Source organism: Salminus brasiliensis, chromosome 5 (genome assembly GCF_030463535.1).
Source record: "Salminus brasiliensis chromosome 5, fSalBra1.hap2, whole genome shotgun sequence".
NCBI classification, from domain to species: domain Eukaryota; kingdom Metazoa; phylum Chordata; class Actinopteri; order Characiformes; family Bryconidae; genus Salminus; species Salminus brasiliensis.
Genome location: NC_132882.1, coordinates 42,578,875 through 42,604,498, shown reverse-complemented (window position 1 = coordinate 42,604,498; position 25,624 = coordinate 42,578,875). Strand labels below are relative to the sequence as shown.

At 41.3% G+C, this 25,624-nt stretch overlaps 1 protein-coding gene across 2 annotated transcripts; it reads right to left on the bottom strand.

Moving 5' to 3' along the window:
- Positions 1-477: 477 nt before the first annotated feature.
- tuft1a (tuftelin 1a) lies at positions 478-21,599 on the bottom strand. Of its 2 annotated transcripts, XM_072680468.1 has the most exons (13): positions 21,582-21,599; positions 21,423-21,497; positions 10,139-10,207; positions 8,436-8,537; positions 7,780-7,866; positions 7,572-7,640; positions 7,393-7,470; positions 5,525-5,635; positions 4,288-4,511; positions 3,735-3,840; positions 3,538-3,621; positions 3,317-3,411; positions 478-2,986 (listed from the first exon to the last, which is right to left on the bottom strand). In XM_072680468.1, exons 2-13 carry the CDS (start codon positions 21,477-21,479, stop codon positions 2,914-2,916), a joined length of 1,155 nt encoding a protein of 384 aa, XP_072536569.1. In that variant the 5' UTR covers positions 21,480-21,497; positions 21,582-21,599; the 3' UTR covers positions 478-2,913. The 2 variants fall into 2 exon arrangements, with proteins under 2 accessions (XP_072536569.1, XP_072536568.1); XM_072680467.1 differs by lacking the exons at positions 21,423-21,497; positions 21,582-21,599 and adding an exon at positions 13,193-13,294.
- Between the last annotated feature and the right edge of the window lie 4,025 nt (positions 21,600-25,624).

Sequence of the window (25,624 nt, the reverse complement as noted above, 5' to 3'; positions counted from 1 at the left end):
TCAACAGAAAAACACTACCGTGTTAAGCAAGATGAACGGAGCTTCATGCGAATTTTCGGGCACCACAAGTGATCTGAGCTCTAAGATAACTTGCACCAAGTCTCAGACCTTGATCACGGTGATCGTTAGGAAAGGCCAGGTGACGCAAACTCTGACCAAACATTAATCAGAAGCTATGGGCTCCTCTAAGCAGCTGCTGAGCGCTGTTAAAAATGGAAAACCAAACCAAACTGATGCTCTAAAAGCCGGAGAAATCTACAAGAAGATAGGTAAAGTAATTCAGACGTGGCAGTTCACAGTAACAGGTCAAGTTGGAGGTCAGGTTGCTGGTAGGACGGCGAGGAAGGCTAGCAAACGCTCGGTGTGACTGCAAAATAAAAAAGATTTAGCAGGCTGGAGGGGTGGCGCACTGTTCCACTGTGCAGCGACACCTGCACCAATATGACAATATTATATAGTAAGGAACGACAACAAAACCACTTGGATTTGACTTTATTCAAATTACATACATCTTACATAAATATGCATAGCAATTAACGCGTCAACTCTACAACTGCTCGGAGGTTTCACTACAAAAATAGTCTTTCTATTAAATAGAGAACAAAGGACACGGAGGATACTGCAGAAAGTGCAAAGTCAAATCAAGCCCGTTTTCAGGACGGTCGCTTGTAGGAGTGTAGAAAGGATAAGTAGAAAGTTTCGTACGCCATAAATACAGTATATACAAGAGCTTGGTGATGACGGGTGAACCGTCAGGGAGCTGAAATGCCTTTTCTAACAGACTGAGCTGAACCGTGTTTCCACCGCATGGGTGTGGTGATGTTTGATAAGAGTCGTGCTTTTACTTTTACGCTATTGGGGCAGCATTTTCAACGTAATGTGCTGACCGAGCAGACAGGGTGGGTGTTTTTTGCTACCTGATATTGTTTCTATGCTATAAAAGCTGCACTATACTCACGCCTGTACTTTTTTAATGTGATCTAGCATCATATTTTGAGTGTTGTAGTGGTTTGCTAGTGCTAGTGCTTAGCTGTACCAACTGTTGGTTAATTACGTAGGCCAACTTAGCAAGTTTTCTTGCTAATGCTTGCTTTAGGCAGAAGCCCAAGACCGGCTTTAAATGTCTTATAGCAAGTTTGGGGTTCCGTAATTATTAGTTTTAATTTCTATTGTTAACAGAACTGTTAAAAAAACAGATACAGTACAGTAATGTCTTTGGTTGGTGTGGCTGCAGGTTTTCATACCAGTCAAGCAGAAGCACATGTCATCAGTTTGTTGTTTGAAGACTGGCTAACTGAGTAAACAGGTGGATTCAGGTGTGCTGCTTTGCAGATAAGATTGGACACCCATGCATTACAGGGATGCTCCGATATGGGAACTGTAGGCAGATGCTGATATCTTGATATCAATGATATCTGGTGATATTGATGCTAAGCAGATTCCTATGCATTTGTAAATGACAGAAATATCATTAGTATCAAAAGTGAACCAAAAAGTGTCATTTTAGTGCAGCTTAGCATCAACTAGTGCTACAAACTGAATGCACAAGAAATGAGTTCTGTCATTCAGTACTGAACTTCAGTACCTGGCTGTCTATATTGTATTCAGCATGTTGTGCATGTTAACAGTGCTTCTCAATAAGCCTGTAGGTCTGTTACAGTCAGTAAACATGCACTGCATCTCATATATCTCTTATTAATTCAGAAAAGTAATAAAAAACTCGATATTAGCGTTTAAAAATCAGTATCAAAAGTTAAAGTAACATTCCGATACTGCTGTGCTTTTGAAGTCGGGCTATAAGCCAGCCAAGACAAAAACCATTAGTTATGAGTTGTTGTTTGTTGGAGATTAAAAGATGACAGGTCTTACTGAAGGCCGAGCTCAGGCTTAGTCCGCTCCCACAGAACCCACCCCACCTAAAAGCAAAGCATGAAACTCGACTAAGCAGGACAAACAGAGCAGTTTCAATGCTGCGAGCGGGTCACCATGGTGTCATTATCAAACAACAGCCTGGCCGTGGCTTACCTTTCCTGTTTCGTGTCCTAGCCTGCCTTGTTGGGGTTTTTTTTCTCCCTTCAGAATAGACTAATTACTTTGACTTGATGTTGGCTTAGTGAGATATTTTAAGTGCCTTGCCCAGGCTGGGCCGTACTCCACTTGGCGCCATACAGTTACGTTAGCTTTCCTTATTAAGACGAGAGACAACTGCTAAAGCCCACACAGATCTGCTGCTTAACAGTAATCTGCAGTTCAGAAAGATTAGAAAGAGATGAGTATGAAGTGGCTTGATTAATTAACGTCATTTAACTGAGGGAAAGCTGAGTGAAAGAGAGAGAGAGAGGGAGGGAGGGAGAAAGAGAGAGAGAGAGGGAGGGAGGGATTAAGCGCCACAATCTGTCAGTCTTTTTATACACCTATTCACAGAGAGATTGGACTTCATTGTGTTTGGAGGGCCAGCCTCAAAGCAACAGAAACAGACCACTCCCTCACGCTCTCACTCTCTCGTTCTTCATTTCGGTTTAGTTGCTCGACTTCATTTCAATTAGATGCTCGCCTGAACTCATACTTCAGCTGAGTTTGGGTCAGTGGTAGCATGCAGGCAATGTCATGTGCTACAGTAAATTAAAACCTACAACTAGACTACATCTACGGACATCAAACTGTAACCGAAAACCTATAAATATATATATATATATCTGTATATATATGTTATTAAAAAGCTTCACACACTGAGCTGCAGTCATGTTTAAAGTCAGTTAGTTTGACACCGAAGCCATCAGGCTGCTCCGGGTTGTTGTGGAATAGCTGTGCAATGCTGCAGGGTGATGTGGGCTGTTGTGGTTGATTCAGTAGAAAGGTGTGGACCTGCTGATAATGGAGGGTTGGGCCGATCTCGTGGTGCCGTGGTGCTCCTCACGATTTGATCTCGATCACTTTAATGAACGGCAGGCTCTTGTTGCTCTGAGTGGATGGCTTCAGTGGCTTGCTGTGGAGGACATTAAAACAACTGCCGTTAGTACAGGTAGTAAGTGTTTAGTCGTGCAAGAAAACCCTAGCATTAGAATAAATACAAATACACCAGTAAACAATGCTGTGTGTTTGTTATTGTTATATAGAGTTAATTGCAGGTAGACACGCTCACTGACCACTGACTTTATGTTTATCTGGGTTTATTCTAATGTTATGTAGAGTTTAACAGGTAGACACACTCAAACACACTTCCTACACTCTATTGTGTTCTTGCAGGCATGTTTGCAGTGGGACTGTGTGCATTAGAGAGTTTGTCTAGTATTACGAACAACACGGTCGGTGTTACCTGTAGACAATCTGAGCATTGTGATCTGATGACAGGTATGAGTTTGACCGCTGACCACCGGCGAAGTAGTCCATATGATCACGCATCTCTCTGTTCTGTAATGGGTGAATGATTATTGTAATGAAACATGTACAAAAGTACTTTTGTACATGTTAAGACCAAATGTTCTGTCCTATATATATTTATATATGTGTGTGTGTTTCCACTGGGTTTCCACTGACCTCTGCCTCCAGGAAGGCCACTTTCTCCTCCAGTTCTTTAATGATGCGGTCTCGCTCCTGAATAATCATACGAGAGTTCTGCAGCTGTATGGAGAGAGAGAGAGAGAAAAAAAAAAGGTTGAGGGTGAGAAAATGTAAACTTACAAAGTTCTCTTGTACCAGTCCTAGTGTGCATGTGTGTTTGTGTGGGTATATACCTGCTCGATCATCTGCCTGAGTTTCCTCTGCTGGCTCTTCAGCATGTCATCGAGGTGATGAATCTTCTCTTTTAGGATGGCATTTTCCCTCTCCACCTGCTCTAACCTACAACACAGAGTACACCTGTTATTACAGTGACTGTATTACATAGGAAACGTGGTTTATATATATGTTAATTTGGTAATTACGACACTTAGCTGGTTAACTAGCAGTTAAATGTATGAAAAAAACAAAAACTAATGCATGGCAACACCTTTCACAAGCATTGACCAAAGTACAACCTCTCAGCCAACTTTCAGTAAGAATGTAAAATATATGTGAGACTCAAAGCAGACTGTGGAGTCTGAGTATGTACAGCTAAATCAAATCTTTTGACCTCAAAACCCCGGTAACCGCCTGTTTGTGTCTGGATAAACTCAGACAGGGAAACATTTTTTGCATTTGAGAGCCTGTCAGCAGTAAAGTAAACTCAAATTGCTCAGAGCAAGTACAAACTGGTATTGGACACTATCATGATCTGAGTCATTTCTGACTGCCCACGTTTCCCCTCACCTCTCTTTTTCAGCTTGTCCCTCCTCCTTCAGCTCCCGCAGCTGCAGTAGCTCTGCCTCCCGGGTCATCAGCTCCTCCTTCAGGGTTGAGCTCTCATGCTCCATCCCTCCCAGCAGCCTCTGGAGCTCTTCGATACGCTCGTCCTGTTGCCGGGCGTTCAGCTGAGCATCTTTCAGCCTCTCACTCTGTTCGGACAGCTGCTGCTTAAACTGACCGGCCTCGGCCTGGGAGAATAGAGAAAAGCAAAAAATACGATTAGAGGATGGATTGCGATAAAACGCATGATAAAAATGTTATCAGCTTCACACAGAATCTAGCAGCTGTTCTAGCAGCTTTGGCTCCAGATAGCACAGTTACTTTCAAAGATATATGATAAGATAGCAAGTATGCAAGCAAGTCTGATATATACTAAGACGTTTTAACAAACTGATATGACTTCTGTATTTTTCTATTTGTTCTAATGTGATTTTTGACAGTGGGACTGTTTTATTGTCAAAATAATTGGTTTTAAATAATGTGCCTAAAACTTCCCACAGTACTGAATGTTGGCATTTTTGCTCATTTGTGATAAACTGGGTGATGTGCTCCTATTTCAAGATGTTATTTAGCACAAATGTGGGCGCCACTGCGAAGCAAATTCCTGTTTCAGTTCCCAGTCTGCCCCCATGGGATTACAGAGAGGATGGAGAGATAAAAGCCAGCACTAGGGGGTGTAAAAATGAAAGACCTAAACAATGCCAAGTGTTTCGGTATGAGGCACGATTTCTGCAGGATCACTCTAATGTGAGCAGTTTCACATTGTAGCCAGAGAATGAGCCAGTCATTCAGTCACTGTGTCACACTGTGTTCTTTCCAGTTCTGGATTCATCAGCAGCTGGGAAAAGTACAGGCATGGCAACGGATCAGGAACCCTAACGACCCACCCACGGTCTAAAGAAACTCCGGAGCATGTTTTCAATTCATACCGGTTCCTTAGGAATGCATCTATTAACAATGCAATGCTACGCCTGGGGCTATAAAGACAAGAGAAGTGACAAAAGACAAAAGAGAGCCAAGTCAGGCATGACGTATTGAGAGAGAGAGAGAGAGAGAGAAAAGGACGAAGCAGAGAGTGAGAGTGAGCCTGAACTGTCCAGTTCTTTTAATATTCTTAAACTTTGTAACTCCAACCTGAGCAGTGCACACAATAGTATTATCGGTTCTACTGAATGAAGACAGATAGATGAGAGCGACTGACCTGCAGTTTGTCTTTCTCCTCCTGGTGTCTTTTCTCTGCCTCCTGCAGCTGAGCGTACAGCCGTTTACTGACCTCCCTCATCTTCGCTCGCTCCTGCTCGTCCAACGGCTCCTGAGAAAAGAGAGAGACCGAAGAATATCTTAGATTAATTCTTGAACTAATTCATAGAAGACCTTTTTGAATTTTCTAACCTCACGAAAGCACTTTAAATTACCTAGAGATTTCGAACATGCTACTGTTGCTTTCATTTATCAGGATGTTTGTTCATCACTTGTACTTCTTTCCAGGAGTTGCGTAAAAATATCTTCAAACAACTGGCTGAGACTTTGAGACCGAGGTTTTAGGCACATTATTTAAGATCATGTCTCTCAGCAATACAGTGTACAGGTTGTACTGTAGAAGCTCCAGATCTCATTAGAACAGATGCAAGTGAACATAAATCCAGGAAAAAGGAACAAGAGCTTCTCATTCTGAAGAAAGTAGTGAGATCTTGTGAGCTAGTCTGAAGAACAGAACTCGTTTCCTCCAGCCCCCCCCGCCCAAGTCCAGCCAGCACAGCGTGGATGTGTTCAACTCCAGCAGCAGCAGCAGCAGCAGCAGCACACCTGATTTACCATCATTAAGCCCTAATATACCAATCCAGGTGTTAAGATAAGATAAGCAGCTTTTTCATTCAAATTTTCACAGCTGTCTAAAACTATTACACACACACACACCAAATAACAAAAACACAGTGTTCTTAACTCTCCCCTCTACATCAACACACACTCTCCTTCAGGATATTTATAGAATCAAATGAGAAGGAGGGAAGAGAGAGAGCAAGAGGGTGTATAAATATGTGTGTGTATGTGTGTGCGTCATCAGGGTGTGGGCCTTAACTGTAAAACCCTACACGTACGAAAGTGTAGGCCTGACTTTTTCCACTTGTTTTAGAGCCCCCAGTGTGAACACCCACTCAAAGAGAGAGCGCAAGCGAGCAAGCGAGCACTCCCTGGGGCAGGCGGTTTAATCCCGCCTATTCAAACCCTACTGTGGAATGAAAGGGGCTGTCTGGAACGAGGAGCATGTGCAATCACTGCAAATGGTTTTTGGCATGTCACTTTTTTTAAAAGTGACATTCTGAAATGCAGCGCAGGCAGGTATGTATACACCTGTAAACACCATGTTTAACCTATTAACGTCCGAAGACCTGTGGGGGGCTCCGCCCACAGACTAGTGCCTTCGTAGCTACAGATAACAGATTGGACAAGGTTTAGAAAGCTGATGAGCTACCAGAACTGTAGTGTGCACATCTTATTTAAACATAACAATTTAAATATTTAGAGTGTGTTCATTTCAGTAAAATGAAATGTTAGCAGGGCTGGTTAACATGTGAAGCCAACGCCTATTTACTCGCCTATTAACTGCCGCTGATGCAGAATCGCTGTGGAGGATTCTCACTCTTTATAATTATATAATTTTACGTATGAGTTTCAAAACAGTTCCTAAATACCTCACAGTAGTAAGGTAGTTAAGACTAAATATAATAACACAATAACAAAAAAACAACAAAGAGGTGCAGGACCAATTAAAGCAGCTAAATGCGTTTTTCTGGACTGACTGCATGTGTGGGTGTGGGTGTGTGTGTGTGTATATGTGTATTTATCATAAGGGCAGCATTAATCCTGAACTGTATGTACACTCGGGTTAACTTTGGGCGGACATGGTTACGTCTGTGCGTGTTTTGTAGTTCTGAAGTCCTGCAGGTGCCCCAACCCTTACACACAGACTGTGCTGTTCTCCTGTGCAGCCTGCCTGTCAGTTCCCATGGAAAGAGAGATGGCGTGTGTGTGTGTTTGTGTTATTTGATAGGCCTAATGGAAACTTACCTGTTTGTCCTCGCTGTCGTGCGCTGTTGATGATGGGGCGCCGTTCACTCTGCTGACACCATTGCGCACCAACTGCAACTGAGAAAAACAGAGATAACAGTCAGCTGTCTTTTCCACTTTCGATGGCCACACCTGCTTGCCTGTTTTGCAATGAAAAGCCAGCCTAATATTCCCCTTACCTTGTGTTCTGTCCTGTGGTTGTGTTTAGCTGCCATCTGCTCCCTCAGGCTCTTCAAACAATATCTGACCTGGGATAAAAACACACGCCAGTGTTATTCGCAGACATGCTGTGTATACATATACACAATTCCCTAGAAAGAGAGTGATAGGGAAGAGGGATAGAAAGGGAGAGTGGCATAAGCAGGACGCAGGGAAGGTGCTGCTGACCTCTTGGATTTGGGAGACTTCTTCTGAGAGCATCTTCAGGCTCTGCTGGTGTCTGGCCTGCTCCTGCTTCCGGGCCTCCAGGTACACCTAAAACACACAATAGTAATAATAATTTATTATTAATTTATACATGTATATTCCCTCCTAAAAATAAGAACATATCCAAACAAAAAGCAAAAGGTGATAAAATAAAAATTCATTAAATAAATAATAATAAAAAGTATCTGTATTTGTATTATATAAATAGGTTTCTGTATATAATACCAATGTCATAAATATTAAATACAGTATAATACCTATTTGCATTTATGTTATGCCCAACATATGTTTGTGTAAAAAGCTCTTTATAAAGTCTGGAGTATTTTGTCCAGTAAGTTAGCCCTGGTTCTCTTATAAACTGGTACTGTATAAAAACCAAACACACACACACACACACTCAACACACCTGGCGTCACAGACTTGAGCATTCATTCCAAAGCTTTGAGAAGTGATGTAATTTCAAACACACTCATATAGACATCCTGAACGTGTGTGTTTATTGTGAAAGTAGGGCTTGGCTGCAGAGAATATCTGCGAAACACAAGCTCCTCCCACCTTTTACATCACACCTGATACTTCCAGTCACGCACCTTCCCAAGATGTCGAAATCCACCCACCTTTATGACCTCAACCTTCTCCTCTGACGGCTTGATCGGGTCTATCCTCAGATGTTGCTTCTCATTGGCCGGCTGCACCAAGGCGAAGGCTCTCCCGACTGGCTGCAAGGTTGAAGAGGGCGGGGTTAATGCGATTACAGTCCACATGCGAAATCTATTGCACATATTGCCCAAATAACACAAGCATGACTAATTGTTTGCAAAGACTCTCGTTATCAAGAATCTGTTGCAGCCTGCCTGGAGAATCTTTTGGATGATGCACTTCATGTGAGTCTGGCAGTGTGTCACAACATGTTCAGGCGATAAGGTAGTGCGGTTTCCTGTCCCTCGGGATATACAGTGTTCCCTGATGATGCTGAAAGTGGATTTACCAACTACTGACAAAGAAAAGTCATGTATTATAGATGTATTCCAAACAGAAGTAATGCCTTAGGCTACTTGTGGCATTTGGGCACTTTATTGGAAACCCCTACCTTTAGTGGGCAGTAAATGAACATACCAGGTAGGTGTTTTTGGACATATGAGGTGAGCACATTTTGTGCGTGTATAGTACTATAGTTTATTTCATGGTAGGTTTCCAGTAAGAATTACTGGTGGACTTAGAAAAAGAGGCACTTTTTAGGTCTATAATAGTGGCAGCATTTGCATCCCTTTGGAAAAGAGCCTGTGACCATTTATATCTGACAGGCTCTGTAAACACACAGACAAAGCAGTGAAGCAGGAAGGGAGGAAGGACTAGTGGAGAATGGAAAGAAAAGAGACAGATGGAGGAAGAGGGTGGGAGAGAAGGCGGAGCAAAGGACAGTTATGCAATTTCTGGAGTCTGAAACAATGGGCCTGTGGTCCTCAGAGTACGCCTTGTGTAAGAAACCCTCTGTCCTGGACTTCGGCCACATAGCTGGTTCTTAAGATGTTAGTGATTATGCAGCTTTGGTCGAGTGAGTGAGTCAGAGAGAGAGAGAGAGAGAGAGAAATGGAAACTGATTTAGAGGAATAAGGGGTATGAAAGTGGAGGAGAGGTTAGGAGAACAGAAGGCAGGAGAACTAGCCATGTTTCACAAGAAGAGATTACACAGTAGCACAAACATGACAATCACTTAACTGTTCCCCTTAAAGCGGCACTTCACCAAAAACTCAACAATCATACATTTTAATGGCGTTACGAGATAACAAGTACAGGTAGATCATGAAATGCTTGCCTTGAATGGTATGAAGTTCATCAGTAGTCTCTAATAAACTTGCTGTGTGTTTTTTGACCCTGTATAACGCACTGTTGTCTATAAATGTGGATTAAAGTACATCACATACTTAAAAACAGTGGCAGGTATCTTGAATCCTAAATTTTGTCTGTACTTCTATTCATTCATTTTCTCAAATCTAATAGAATTAGACTATACAATAATTTATACTGTATTATTATTATTATTGAGTTAGATCCAGTGCACGGTTAAATAAGCAAACTCCAAACAAACCTTAAAGGCCTAAACACTGTCTCAGTAGGTTCTTTACAGACACCCAAAGCAGCATAAACCCTGCAAGCAACAATACTCTATCGGATAAGATCAAAATGACCACATTCAGGCAATCGTACAATTCTTGAGCATTGGATATGGAGCAGATGGAGAGTAATCGCCCAGCGATAAACACAAGTGCTTAAGAGTGGTCTCCCTTAGCCTTCACTCTTTGTATGTAAATATCCTTACCTTTACTGCGGTGGGCTGCTGCTGCTGGTTTTGCTCGTGCAGGGTCAGCCTCAGTCTGCGGCAGCTCTCCTGGAGGACGACAAGAGAGGGAAAAACTTGAACGAGTGCGAGAGAGGAATCCCCCAAAAGAGAATCGACCGTTAGAAATGAAGGAATTTGAGAGAAGGAGGGAACTACATGGAGGAGAGGAAAATGTGAGTGTTAGCCTTTTGAGCATGTGTGTATGAGGGAGGGAGGGATACAGAGAGTCTGAATGGGGGCCAAGGGGGCTATAAAAGTTGGTGCAGAACGTCAGAGCTTACTCAGTTTGAACGAGAGAAATAAAAAAAGTAAAACCACAGAAGGGGAAATGCAATCCGGTCTCTAAGATACAGAACATTGTGTTTCCATCCAGCAGCTTCTGGAAAATACCACAACTCCCCTGGCGGCCAGAGCACTGGTTCGAATGTACATTTGAATTGTGGCACAGACTCCATACAGGGAAGTACACTCTGGAGCGACGTGGAACATCACCATGACAACACGCATAAATAAACAGCCTTCGGCTGTAAACGACACACCGAAGGAAGATGCAGATAATCTAAACCAGCAGATCTGATGCAGAACACCAAAGGGTTTGCTTTACATCATTGCTGTATCTTCTCTTTCTTAACTTTTTTGTTTGCAGGTTTATTATTTATTTAATTTAACAGGCTGTTTGTGTAACTATGCCTTTGAGACTGATACACAGACTCAAAGACTGGCTGCTTTATTCAAAAGTCAGGCCAAGCTGAAAAACTCCATATAACTTTTGCATGAATGGGCGGGGCTAAACTGATAGATCTGAAGTGGTGCTTTTTACAGCTTAGCTTATATTTTATGGACTCGAGAGTGAACTATGCTTACAAAGATCTAGCTTTCCTTGATAAGGGCCTTTCAACACCACCACAATTTTGAGTTTATTAAGCTATTCAAGTGTTCTATATATAAACAGCATATAACAATAACATTTATTGTATTTATTATTTATTTATTCTTACATATTCAGACAATTCACACTATTTCTATTAATCATTAAAAGTTTGCACAACAGAACAGGAAGCTGTGGTTGACACAAATCTGTACTGTACTGTCCACGCAGCTGCACTGCATATCCACAAAATCCTAAAATAGTCTGAGGTGGTGAGGAAGAGGAGGTTCCAGAAAGAATGCTGTGCAAAACAACCCTAATCACACACTCACTCACTCATTTACACACACACACACACACACACACACACACACACACACACACATACATACACACCCACAGAGTCACAAAGAGGCATTCACTCAGCAGAAGGCAGGGAGCTGGTTATGCAACACGCACATTATTGACTTTTAACTATGTAAACATGCACCTGCACATGTTTACGGTGTATTTCCATCTCTGCTTCAAAGCCTCTTTGTGTTTGCTAAAGTTAATATGTTGATATTAACGCGGGGTCTGAGGGAAGAGAGCGAGAGTGAAGATAATAGACATTCCACACATACTTTCCTCCTGACCTTCACCACACACGACCCGCCAGTTCAATACATGGGAAATGTCACTGCACACACACCTTTCCAGTGAAGACTTCTGCTGAAATTGGAAGTGATTTGCGTGTGTTTAACTTGCTCTGATGGCTAAACTCTGCCCAGTACACAGCCTCTATGTCACATAACAAGTGTGTGTATGCATTAAAACATTAAAAGTGACAATTCACTTAAATGCGAGTTAAAGAATTAAGAAAATATTCATGTTAATATGGTTAATAATAAGAGAGACAACACACACAATGGCTATAGTAAGTTTATGAAATGAGTTGAGAGCTATTATAAGAAACCTAGTTAAATGCTGTATTTACTGGATAATACTAGCTGAACAGAAAACTCTACAGACCAATAAGCAGCAACTTGCATCTGACTCTTTAAGGCTAATGCAAAAAAAGGTTTCATCTAGGGCTGAGCAATTAATAGAGAATTATCAAAAATTCAGAACCTCTAATCAACATAATCTGGCCCATATATATATATATATATATATATATATATATATATATATATATATATAATTTATTTATTTTTTAATTCTGTTAGTACTTTCCCCACTGTGTGTGTTCATGTACTGTCCCCTTAAAAACATACTACCATATGTGTAGTCATGTGACTCGTCCAGTCTGTGACATGAAATTCAAACACTGACCCAAATGAGCAACTCCAGCAGCTTATATAATCATTCATCATATAACCATGATAATGATTTGAGCTCATATCGCCCAGCACTGGTTCTACTTTTAGAGTTCCTTTAGAAATTAGAAACAGACTCTGATTAAAGCAAATACCAGCATTTAATCACACTCAGAAAGTGCCACTGCTGGACAGGGTGTACTAAAGACAATATTTTTACTTACTAAAGTGAGTACATTTGTAAAACAACCAAATCTCTCGCTTTAGAGCATTTAGCAACCAACACACTTCAGACTCCTATGCTGGAAGATAATGGATGAAGTATGCCAAGTAAGAAGATCTACAATATACAGCATAGGAGCTTTCTGACCTGATACTTGTGGTAGCTGCTTTTACCTGCAACGCTTTATACCCAAGTATGGGTTTGGGCTGCTCTGCATCTGCTTATCAGTGAATGACGTTCATTGTTGGGTAAACACAGGCCTCACGCAATGAACACATTATTCTGCACGCAGACCACATACAGAGTCTTAGCACCAATGCATCAACTGGCAGTGATAACACACACTGCAGCACACTGCTGTGTTATGTGTCATTATACTGGATTAGGTGATTTAGCTATAACGCAATGTTTACCAGATCACCTGACACACCACAAGATCCTCCAGGGACGACCACAGACAAAACACAGAGCTAATTGCCACCCAGTCAGACAAAATAACAACAAATCTGGCGTTGAGACATCACACAACCATGTAATCTTGGCTAACATCTTTGTCTTTGGACCGCTAAAGCCACTAGACGTAAATGTAACCGCTCAAAATCAGCCACTTCTACATAGTGAAAGAACTGAAATGTTAAATTTACCGGAGCAAACGGGTCAATCTTCAGGTCCGCTCGGCTCACTGTCCGGACAGAAGAGAGCTGTTCCAACTGAACTCTGGAGCTAGTCATAGCCTGTGTGTGTGTGTGTGTGTGTGTGTGTGTGTGTGTTGAGTCCGTCTGTTTCCATAGAAGGCAAAGCAGCATTTAAACGAGTGCCCTGCCAAATTAGACACCACACCTCAATCCAGGAGCGACAAAGGCATAATTGCACGTACGGTATGCACACACGCATACACATTCTCTCGCCAGAATCAGCAGAGGATTATGACATCTATTCACAGGGTATCAGTGTGGATTCTGCTTACAGCATTACAAATCTATTCACACCTGCTTGTATCATAGAAGCTCCTCACAGCTATATAAAAGCACTGACCTTTCAAAACTGTACAGCAACAGATTAAAAGCCTACGGTCTGTTACTGTACACCTATTTAGTGGAGCTATAAGGAATGGGGTTTCTAATGAAGTGACCAGTGGGTGGCAGAACAAGGCAGAGGTTTCTAATGAAGTGACCAGGCAGTGGAAGTACAGGGTAGGCGCAAGATGCAAATAAGAAAGAAGGGGGAGACAGACAGCACACAGAAATGATCCAGGATGGAAAAAACTGATCATGTGATCACACTTGTAATATCTGCTTTCCATACAGAATTAAACCAGTCTCACGCTCCCTCTTCCTTCCTGTCCTCTCGTGTTACAAAGCGGTGCCTGTAAACACGTACTTTTAAAGTGATAGTTCAGCAGAAGATCAAATTTACACAGGTTTACACATTTTGCTTCCTTAGATTCACACGGGGAGCTACAAAGCTAAACGTGTTGATTTATGGCCAGTGAGGAGAGGCTCTTACTGAAGGTTGGTGTTTCTAAAAGAAAAAGTGGCCAGCATGTGTTAATATAAGGTAGGTGTTTCTAATAAAATGGCCAGTGAGTTGAAGCACAAGACAGGGTTACATACACGTTAGCTGCATTAGTCTTACAGCTTCAGATGGCAAACATGTTTTAGCTGATGCATTACACTTGTGCTAAGGGGGGGAGGAGGGGGGCTGTGGCACTTTAATCTACAGCAAGACAATACCTGGAACAGAAAAGGAAAGAAGGAAGACGGGGGCCTGCGGAGACGGGAAAACAAGAAAGGGGACAATCGGGAGAGCTGAGAGTGGAATGTGTTACTGGATATCGGCTCCTGGGCCTTTTTCTGGCACTCAGACTAAAGGTTCAGCTAATCTTTCTCAGACACACACACACACACACACACACACACACACACACACACTGACATTCTTTCTCGGTGACATGTAAAGATCAGGTGAGAACCTTGCAGGTAAGCTAAGATCATGATGCTCACATAATGTTCTCTAACATTTTCACAGTGTGTGCTGCCCCACAGAAAGTCCACACAGTCCATATATGGAGCCAGTTAAATTAGTCCCATAAAACAATGCATTTACATATAAATTTACATGTAGCACCTAATCAGGTTCAGACTAGCCCACTCAGTCCAACCTGCTTTTCAAATGAGGCCTAATGCAGAGGGGACAGTAAGAACAGAAGTCGTTTACTTACATTTACAGAAATCATAACACTTTATAATAAAAAAAAAAACTATAATTAGCTATTAAAGCATTACCTAACATTTCACTAGTGAACGTTAAGTTATGTAACTGTTACATACGCATGAACAAACACGTTTGCTTTTTTTATTACATCTAAATGACTAAATGAAAAGCTCAACAAGAGGTTATGTGTAATTAATACAAATTATTTGTGTGCAACTACTCAAACACTTAAGATTTTAGGTTTTGTAATTAATCACCTTTGAGTTCTCGGTATCAAATATGTTTTTATACTTAAACTAGCGATTCTTAAGGTTAATGATAACATAAGGATAATGTAACAATTATATAACTATTAACCACCATTAACATACTTGTTTACTTTGCTGTAGATGAATTATGTGCACCTCGGGGGAGAACACAACATTAAACATTAGAACATTCCACTAACTCTGCTGTTAATTACTAATATTTAGCACCTAGAGGTGAAAACAAACCAGCCGACATTGCTCACATTGCATGCGTGTTACACGCATTTGTGCCCTACTGCAAAAAAAACAAAACAAAAAAACGAAACAATTTGCTGTGGTTCTTAAACCGAGAAGATGTTTCATACATTATAAAGAAGACATTGTTCTGTAACTGGTCTTAAACACAGATTAAACAATATACTATAGGCTAAACAATATACTACAGATTATAACAGTATTACAGACATACTCACCAATGAGCCAAAACTCGGCCACCTGTCTAGTATGCTGATGGTCATCTGTGTGCCACCAAAACAGCTCACTCCACAAGACTTCTAAAGGTGCCCTGTGGTATCTGGCACCAAGATGTTAACATCCAAGTGATGTAAAAGTAAACAACTTTTGATGGCGGACAGGGGTTAGCATGGGCTCCTGACTGGTCTGACTGTCTATTGTGAGAAATTCCTTGTGTGACCATCATTATAAATGTCTACGACAACAGTAACCCTTCTAAATGGTTTCGTCAAGATGGGATAGCCTTTGTTGCCCTCACACATCAATGGGCCTGGAGTCCCGCAAGTCGAACCCTAACCCTAGATTTGGAGATGTTAAAACATGAACATCTTGCCATGGTTAGATCCTTTTGAAAGTGGTTCAGGTCTCCATGCCTGATCATTTCTCCTGCTTCCAAGACACTGACTACAAGAAGCAGCTATTCAGTTCCTGTAACGTTCACCTTTATTAGATTCATCTATGAGTGGTCTTAATGCTTTGGCTCACTGGTGTATGTATCTTATAGCACTACAGTTCTACACATAGTTCTGCTGTATCTAACCATGGTCCACCATTTCTACCTGTTTTCTAAAACAATAACCAGGGTGTGTTCTACTTTCCCTCCTGTCTACCGAGCTACAGAGAGAACTGTGGGCTGGACAAGCAAGCAGAGATGGATGGACGGCTGAAAGGGCAAATGTGAAAGTAAACAGCATTGACGCAGAAGGTTTTACAAAGATGGCAAGTGCGTTTACATGAGTGTAAACCATCCATCCTGCACAAGCAAACAAGTTTTCCCAGTAGTCATGAGAACATTGCCAGGAACCTGCTATGCTAAACTCAACAGGCGATTTTCTTTCGGATTAGTTGACAAAGCTTCAGTTCAGAGCAGCTCAAGTTCCTGCATGCAGGCATTTTGGCTCCCCACCATATACGCAAGCCATGCACGTCATTTGTTTATAAACTTGACAAGTATTTAGTTCAAATTTGATGGCAAGTAATACTGATGAATTAATACATTACACCCAATTTAAGATCATCAGATGACGTTAAAAAGACTTTTACCCAACCGGCAAAGCCGAAGATGCACCTGTTGGGATTTCAATATTGAGTTTGCAATACTTTTGCTCCTTTTCAGACTCAATCACATCAAAACACCAATGCCAAGTGTTTTGTTATAGCGTGTAAATGTTTTTAATGTTAACTGTGGCATGATAACAGCAGTTCAAATGGAGTCATTTCACTCCACTCAGTCGGTCTTGACTTTAAATAATCATTACTGTAATAAATTCCACCACAATACGTTTTTAAACATATTAAGGATCATGTAGGTTCTTAAAGAACAACACCTGAATCAAAACTAGTCCTGTTGTATTGGTTATGTTGAAACATTGGTTATAATTACTATGAAATATATGATGCTTCATTTTATACTTTTTAATATATTCACTGATGCTCTCTCACTGACTGGAAATCACAAAATAAGAGTGCTGGCAAGAGTTTTGTTTTTCTGGCTGAACACGGGGGGAGTCAAGTTCTAGAGTAAAGGGCCTCTTTGTGTGTGGGCTAAAGAAATGTTCAAGGCATGACCTTAGGAGACAGCAAGCAGCATGAGGTCATTCTTTTCCTCAGTCCATCATGGTGATATAATCTTCCAGACCGGCTCTAGTCAGCACTCCTGCAGGCATCAGGATTTTCAGACTCTGACTAAGTGACTGGGAAAGCGCCTTCAGACTAATTTTACCGCCAAGCAAACATTCTTCAAGCTAAACCAGGTGTGTGAGAGGGTGGAATGAATGTGGAAGGTTGAGAGACAAAGACAAAACAGTGTGTAATAAAGATGGGCTTATGAGTTCATAGATACTAACTCATAGATTCTCTGCTATTGACGTTACATCATTTTCTTTCAGAGCCGTGACAGTGCGGGCAGTGTTGAAGGTGGGCTCAAAAGAGCTTAAATGTTCAAAGAAAATGAGATGTTGCAATTACAACTACACTGGGATAAGACATCTACTGCTTGGTCAACTCACTAATACCCTCACAGATCATGCTTTGGTCAGCGTTCCCAGTTGCAGTTGAGTTACCACTAATTCTATTTAGTGCTTAGTATCTCAAAAAGAATGGCTCTTTAGACAATGGCTCTATACAGAACCATGACCATGTAAAGAACCATGTGAATGGATAAATGGTTCCTCGCCTGGTTAAACTGTTGTTCATACACACTTCTGCCAACGGAGTGACTAGTAGGAGGTCTGCAGAACAAGGCAGCGTATGATGGCACTCAAACATGGTCACATCCAGTCAGAACAATATGGTGCAGGTTGTTCCACTATATGCAGGGTAGTGCATAGAATAGTATTATGTACTTGGGTCGCAGCACAAGACTACTGTTATGCTATGGGTGTCCTGGACGTATAGCTCACTAATGAAAGGGCTTGCATTGCCAATCCAGCCAATCCATCCAGTCTAGCAATAACAGCATTTACAACAGCTTCTCTAGGATAAGTTGTGAGTAGCAGAATCAGTGGTTTCTGGTGTTTGTTTTAAGCTAGTTTCACCCCCATTTTTGCTGGGCTATGCTAGTTATTCCTATGACCTTGCTTCAGGCTGCTTGTGGTGAACACATAAGGGCATGTGAACTCTCAAAGTCGAAAATACAACAGAAGCTCTTGACATTTAACAACAAAGTCCCGCGGTAATCGTTCAGCCACTCCTAAAAGACCTTAAAGGGAAATTCCACTGAATTTCTACATTTACATTCTACATTTTTGCATATTTTAAAAGGTGGCATGTGAGCATTCGGAGTGAGTTGGTGTGAAATTTGTAGGAAAAAACGTAGTGATTTCTCTACAGTGGTAGAAACCCTACCAAACATATAAAGCCATTTTGTTACCTATCCCAAATTACCAGTGAACCTATATGAGTCTTCTAAGTAACGTTGCTGAGGGTAAATCTAAAACATACATTTTCTTCAGGAACTTTTTTTGTGTAGGTCCCCCTTGTGCCGCCAAAGTAGCTCTGACCCGTCATGGCGTGCAATTTGTGCTATAGTAGCTCTTCTGTGGCATCATACCAGACAGGCTGGCCTTCGCTCCCCATAAACATCAATGAACCTTGGACGCCCATGACCAAGGTGCTGAGTCATGGGTTGTCCATCCGTACAGGTACAGACCACTGCCTAACGGGAACACCCCAGGAGATAACTTGATGTTTTGGAGATGCTCAGAGATACCCAGACGTTTAGACATCACAATTTTGGGCTCGTCAGCATAGCTTAGGTACTTATGCTTGCCCATATTTCCTGCTTCCAACACTTCAACTTCAAGAACTGACTGTTCACTTGCTGCCTAATATGTGGATACCACCCCTTCACCGGTGCCAGGACGACAAGAAACATCTAAACGTAGCCTGGGTGGCCCACTTTCAAATTTGGTCTGTGATGGACAAAAAAAAAAGGTTAACAAACCGAAAGACATTTTATCTTTCAAAACTGCTGTAAACAAAACATAAAAACCAAACTGGCTGCCAAGAGCACAAAGTATACACCCCAATAAAACCATCTCGTGCATCATATCTGGCCCCGTATGAGAGCCATGCAAAGTACACAGCTCAGTCACTCCCTTTGTGAAAGTGTTTGTTAACAGCCATCTCCATAATCTCCGATAGCTCTGGGCCGGCCCTTATAAAGCAACAATATGACAGAGAGAGGTGCAATAAAACTGGTAAGGGCACACAGTTGCCAAGCAACGGCAGACTATATAGGACTGGATCGAAAAGACAGAATAATCTTTATTTACACACACACACACACACACACACACACACACACACACACACACACACACACACGCTCTCTCTCTCTCTCTCTTTACTAATCTGACCACCAAGACCAAACCAGACCAGACAGGTCAGGAGTTAATGGTTAAATGTGGCTCAGGCAGGTCGAAAGTTCCTTCACCTGACCTGAAGACGTCAGCCGAGGCTTGAGGCAGACAGGAAGCCCAGAGTGACAGCTGTGATTTGATTTAAGGCTGTAATGAGTAAACAGCCATTAGGACCCCTCAGAGGTCATTAAAGAAACGGCGGGCATCAGGGGATGTGGCACTAAACCTGATTAAGCATCTGCCCAGCAATCCGAGGAGCTGCATGAAGGCAACACCTCTGAGCTCTCTTATACACTCGGGCTGTGACTATGCGTCTATAGAGTCTTCAAGCAACAGTTATAAGCAAATAATACATGAGGCTACAAATGGGAGAAGTACATTAAACTATTGTAAATGTTGCTTTTCATACATAGTACAAAATACATCATTTGGATCATTTAAAACTACACACTTACAATATACATCTTATCAGACATACACTACTTAGTAATTCTACTACAGTAAGTGGTATATTAGATTAGATTAGATTAGATTAGATTAGGTTAGCTAGTGTTATGGGGTGGATAGTATCTACTGTTGAATTTACTCATCTGTGTTCATTTCTCCGAGCTTTGCTCATCAATCTGTCCACAGACTGAAAATAGGAATCCGAAAACTATGCAGTAAACGCTGCTTTTTTCTATAACACAAAACTCCACACATTGTAGATCATTTAAAATATGCATACATAATATATTTAATATATCATACAAATAAACACCTGCAGATTCTACAAGCTGTACATTTGTATGCTTTGTATCCCCCTCACTGTTTATTTGAATGGCCATATTTCCGAGATTTGATCGCCAGTAAATGGAAAACCACCTATTTTAAATAATCAAAAATACACATACACAATATTCTTAATATTACATTTATACATCATATCATATCAATACTAGTCCTAAAGTACTACAAACATTTTTTACCTTTAGTACCTTATATATGAGATAAGTTAGCCAGTGTTAGGTGAAGGCACCTATCTAGCTTTACCATTTAAACTACACAGGGTGGTGCTAAGTTACTAATACCCGGGTCACTGCTTATAATTATAACTGAATAACTTCATAAATGACTAAATTAATAACTCTGACATCTTTATTTCCCTTATTGATCAATTTAACAGTCATATTTCCCAGCTTTGACCATCAGTCTGTTACACAAGCTAAGATATTCAGGAAATGCTGTTTTTAATAGCTATACAAAAACACAAATACCACCTACTTTAAATCAGCAGAAATACACAAACAAAATATTCTGAATATCATGCACATTATATTGTTGCACTTAAGAAAAATAATATTATAGAAAATGATATATGAGATAAGTTAGCCAGTGTTAGGTGAAGGCATCTGTCTAGCTTTCCCATTTAAACTACACAGGGCAGTGCTAATAACAGGGTCACTGCTTATAATTATAACTGAATAACTTCATAAATGACTAAATTAATAACTCTTACATCTTTATTACCCTTATTGATCATTTTAATAGTCATATTTCCCAGCTTTGACCATCAGTCTGTTATCTACACAAGCTAGTCAGGAAATGCTGTTTTTAGCTACTAGCTGTACAGAAACACAAATACCACCTATTTTAAATCAGCAAAAATACACGTAAAGATACTAAATATATTTTATAATCATATATTAATATCATACTGTAGTGTTTAAGACTAAAAAGAACTACTACGTATTTTATTTTATTATAGAAAATTATATATATGAGAAGTTAGCCAGTGTTAGGTGAAGGCATCTGTCCAGCGCTGCCCTTTAAACTATAGCTACACCGGGTCACTGCTAATAATTATAACTGAATAACTTCATAAATGACTAATTTAATAATTCTGACACTTATTTATTCCCCTTATTGTTTATTTTTTAGTCATATTTCCCAGCTTTGACCGTCAGTTTGTGCACAAACACCACCGACCCCCCACATCTCCTCAGGGGCCGTTAGCTATGAGAAGGTGCCAGAAGCCAAACCAACGTTCAACTCACCGCTCGGTCCTCAGACCTGATGTCGTCGAAAGTGCACAAACTCCGCGTCCCGCTCATGTTTCCCGTCAGGAAAGTCTGTAAAGATGTTCTTTTATAAAATATATAAATATAAATATATAAATAAATGGATAAACTGGTTAAAAAACGAAGTTCTTTAACCTTCGCGCGACTCGGATTAGCTCCGCTAGCTGCTCGCCGCCGTAATCTCGCTTGACTGAAGGCGGTCGCGAGCTCCGCTGGCTTTTGTTTTCGCGCCCGTACTGCGGTTGGTCCCGCCCTCTTGTGATGAGATTGGACGGAGGTGTCCTGAAGCCTTGCACGCTGATTGGTTAATGGGTTCACATATACAAACAAGCCAGCCCCGCCCAGTCTAACGGGTTGTGCGTGTGAGCCACACGTCCATCAGCGTGGGGGCGGGGCGTTGCGGAATACGGGTGGATTAAAGGATATCACAGCCTTCTGGCTAAAGATTCCACCTGTATTCTAGCCCTGTGAGTCCCTGGAATACAGGTGAGGTGGTGTGAGATCAGTGCAGTCTAAATCTGCCTTGGTTTGGCTTTTACGGTCAATTTACAAGCTTCTTAAGGCGGCTTTGAGAAACGTTTTGGTGAGAAAGGGTGGGGATAAAAAAGGTAAACACCTTCACTGTACCCCCATCGTACCCCAATCTAAGCCCAGGTCATCAGATCTTCCACTAGTAGATGATCTCCAAGGTCTGCCATTTAAAACCAACTTTGAACAGACCTCACCGCACCTCAGCCGACCCACTGACCCCACGGCAGTGACCTTGTGACCTCTGAGAGAAACCCTGGGTGTGTAAACGAGCACATTGCGCTGCACGCCTCAGCTATGCAGGCCGGTTGCTCAACAGGTTGAACCTCCCCTCGAAACCCTCCTCTCCACACACCAAGCCTTATTTCAGGGGCGCAGTCAGAACACATGCTGTTCCTACAACGCAGTGGTTTAATGATATCCTGAGGCTCTAACTTGAGAGCGTGCACACACACACACACACACACACACACACACACACACACACACACACACACACACACACACACACACACACACACACACACACACACACACACAGATGAAACTCAGCCCTCACATAGTAAAGAGTAGTGAATTGTGATACGTGAGGATCAGAATGTAATAGAGTCACACACACATGACTGGGAATACAAATGATGGTGTGTTTGTTTGGAACGTCACCAACACCCACAGATAAAGATTAAGGGTATAAAACACTTTAAAAAACACTAAGCATTCTGGATATTAATGTTATTAGAACTTCATACTGACTATTAATGTTATTAGAGCTTCATACTGAATTTTAGTGTTATTAAAAGTTCATACAGACTATTAATGTTATTAGAACTTCATACTGAATATTAATGTTATTAGAACTTCATACTGAATATTAATGTTATTAGAGCTTCATACTGGATATTAATGTTATTAGAACTTCATACTGACTATTAATGTTATTAGAACTTCATACTGGATATTTAAATGTTATTAGTTTCATACTGAATATTAATGTTATTAGAGTTTCATTCTGGATATTAATGCTATTAGAGCTTCATACCAGATAATAATGTTATTAGAACTTCATATTGAATATTAATGCCATTAGAAGTTCATACTGGATATTAATGTTATTAGAGTTTCATTCTGGATATTAATGCTATTAGAGCTTTATACTAAATATTAATGTTATTAGAGCTTCATACTGGATATTAATGCTATTAGAGCTTTATACTAAATATTAATGTTATTAGAGCTTCATACTGGATATTTAAATGTTATTAGTTTCATACTGGATATTAATGTTATTATAGTTTCATACTGGATATTAACATTATTAGAACTTCATACTGGATATTAATGCTATTAGAGGTTCATACTGGCTATTCTGGATATTGAAGACTCTTACATGAAGGTCATATTAGTGCAGGTGTGGCTGCACAGTAGAACAGTGCACCACCCCTCCTGTTCTCCAGAGTCTGTCAAATCGAGGTCTTTTGCTGTCAAACGATGGTTATGAAAGGCCTTTTGGCAACCCTGTACAGTTTGAGGAGTCAGAGGTTTTAGAAAGCTTTCTTACTGATGACTGTGAACTAGCCATAGCCCTACCCAGCTAATGAAAGTCTAAGAGCTTGGTAAGAGTTATCTGAGAGTGTAAATGTCCTAGGGTCCTACAGTGCCCAAACGGTTTCCATGATGATTTTACAAAACAAATTTAACACACTGACCTCGCTTAAAGTCCTAAATAAGTCACATAAATGTTATTCATTCTGAGTCTGAGTAAATGGCCAGAGTGAAGGTGGACAACTACTGTACGCTTTTGCACACATGCCATGTTGACACACAGTCAAATAAAAGGCTTATCTGGAACTGTGGTAAAAATGTAATTAAAATGAAATGGCGTTTAAACCAGTCGAAGAAGAAAAATAATAAATCACTTCTAGAGAAACACCCACACTAAGCATCGGCCTTAAGACATTAAGCAAGAAATCCTAACCGCAGTCACGCACATAGCAAGCATTCCCACTAAAGCATCTCTACTGTAAATAACCTCAACTGACAGAAGGTGAGTCACGTGCGGTGTGTCGGTGTGTCTCTCGTGGTGTCATCACATCAGAAGAATTCTCAATTCTTACATCATGGTCATGTATTGCGTTTCGCAAGGTTCTTTTGTGCAGTGGATTTGTGCGTCCGTCTATGTTTTGTGCAGAACTGACCAACTGACACGCATACTGACACCATTTCCCTCTTGCTGTGTATAACCGGTGGATTCACGTGTCATCCGCCTCTCGTCTGTAATTGGTGGGTTCCTGTAAACACAAGACTCTGGTAAACAAGCACCAAAACAATTCCTCCACAGTAACGAAGTTTCCACAAATCGGACTCATCTCTTCACTCAGGGTTCTAGGTCACAGAGGTTCATGAGATCATTCTAAAGAGTTTGATCTGCCAAAAAAAAAGGGGGTTTTAATATGATGCCAAAAGGCCCAAGAGTGAAATAGTCCGGCCCGGAGCGAGTCGACCGATTCCTGCCCGTTTCAGAGGCACAAAGCGCACTCAGCTGCGAGGTCGGGATTAAACAGCATAAATACACACATCCAGAAATGCAGGAGTGTCTGCAGGGGTTTCAGACTGAACACACAGAGCGATACATCACAGGTCATGAACTAAGTTCAGAGGGAAAGCTCTTCGCTCAGGGAGCGGTGCAAGTTCCAGGCCCAAGAGGGGTCAGAAACTGGGCCGAAGTGGCCTGGCGGCGACCCCTTTCACTCGTGTTGTTCCAATTTTCTGCTTTTCTGTAGGAATTCCTTTGTCCTTCTTGCATGACATTTCACTGTCAGTGGAAGAAAATGAAGATTAATAATGAATTAATTAAGAATAATAATTGGGGGACCTCCTGTCAAGAGCATGCTACCTCCTATCAGAGCATGCTACCCAAGTGTGTAGTTATAGGTGAAGCTGCCCAAGGAAACCAGCAGGTAGGGTTTTCCAAAAAGCTAGCTAGAGCTAACGGCATCATAGCAGAGAATATAGCAATATAAGAAAGATATTTAGATATTTGGATAGCGTAAATCATAATTTCTAAATAAATGCAGTTCTAATACTGTAGTACTAAGGTTGGGTGAAATGGTGAAAATACTCACAATATTTAAAGACATTTTTCACGATAATTATCATGATACATGTAGCCACACATCAGTAGCTACAGGATCTTTTTTTATTATTATTATTTTATCCAATTTACCGACCCACCCATACGTAATCGTCCCCCCAATGATGCCCGCAACGCCAGTGAGGGCGGACTAGCACATGCCCCGACCAACGCATGCGCAGTCAAGCCTCTCGATTTTTCGACCTGGAGGGAAGCGACACATACTTGGCTTCAACGGTCAGCACTGCAACAAAAACGATGTGGGGAAAGAGCGCCATCTACCCACCCTGGGAAGAGCAAGGACAATTGTGCTCTCTCTGGGCCTCGACTGCCGATGGCAAGCAGCATGACCGGGATTCGAACCAGCGATTCCAGTGGCGGCACCTTAGTCCGTTGGACCACCCAGAGCCCAGTAGCGTCAGATTCCTAAAACCTACTATTCAGATCCTCTCCCGTACTGAACACAGTGATTTTTACTCAACATCTGCTGCTCTTCATCTAATTAAACCAGTCTAATTAC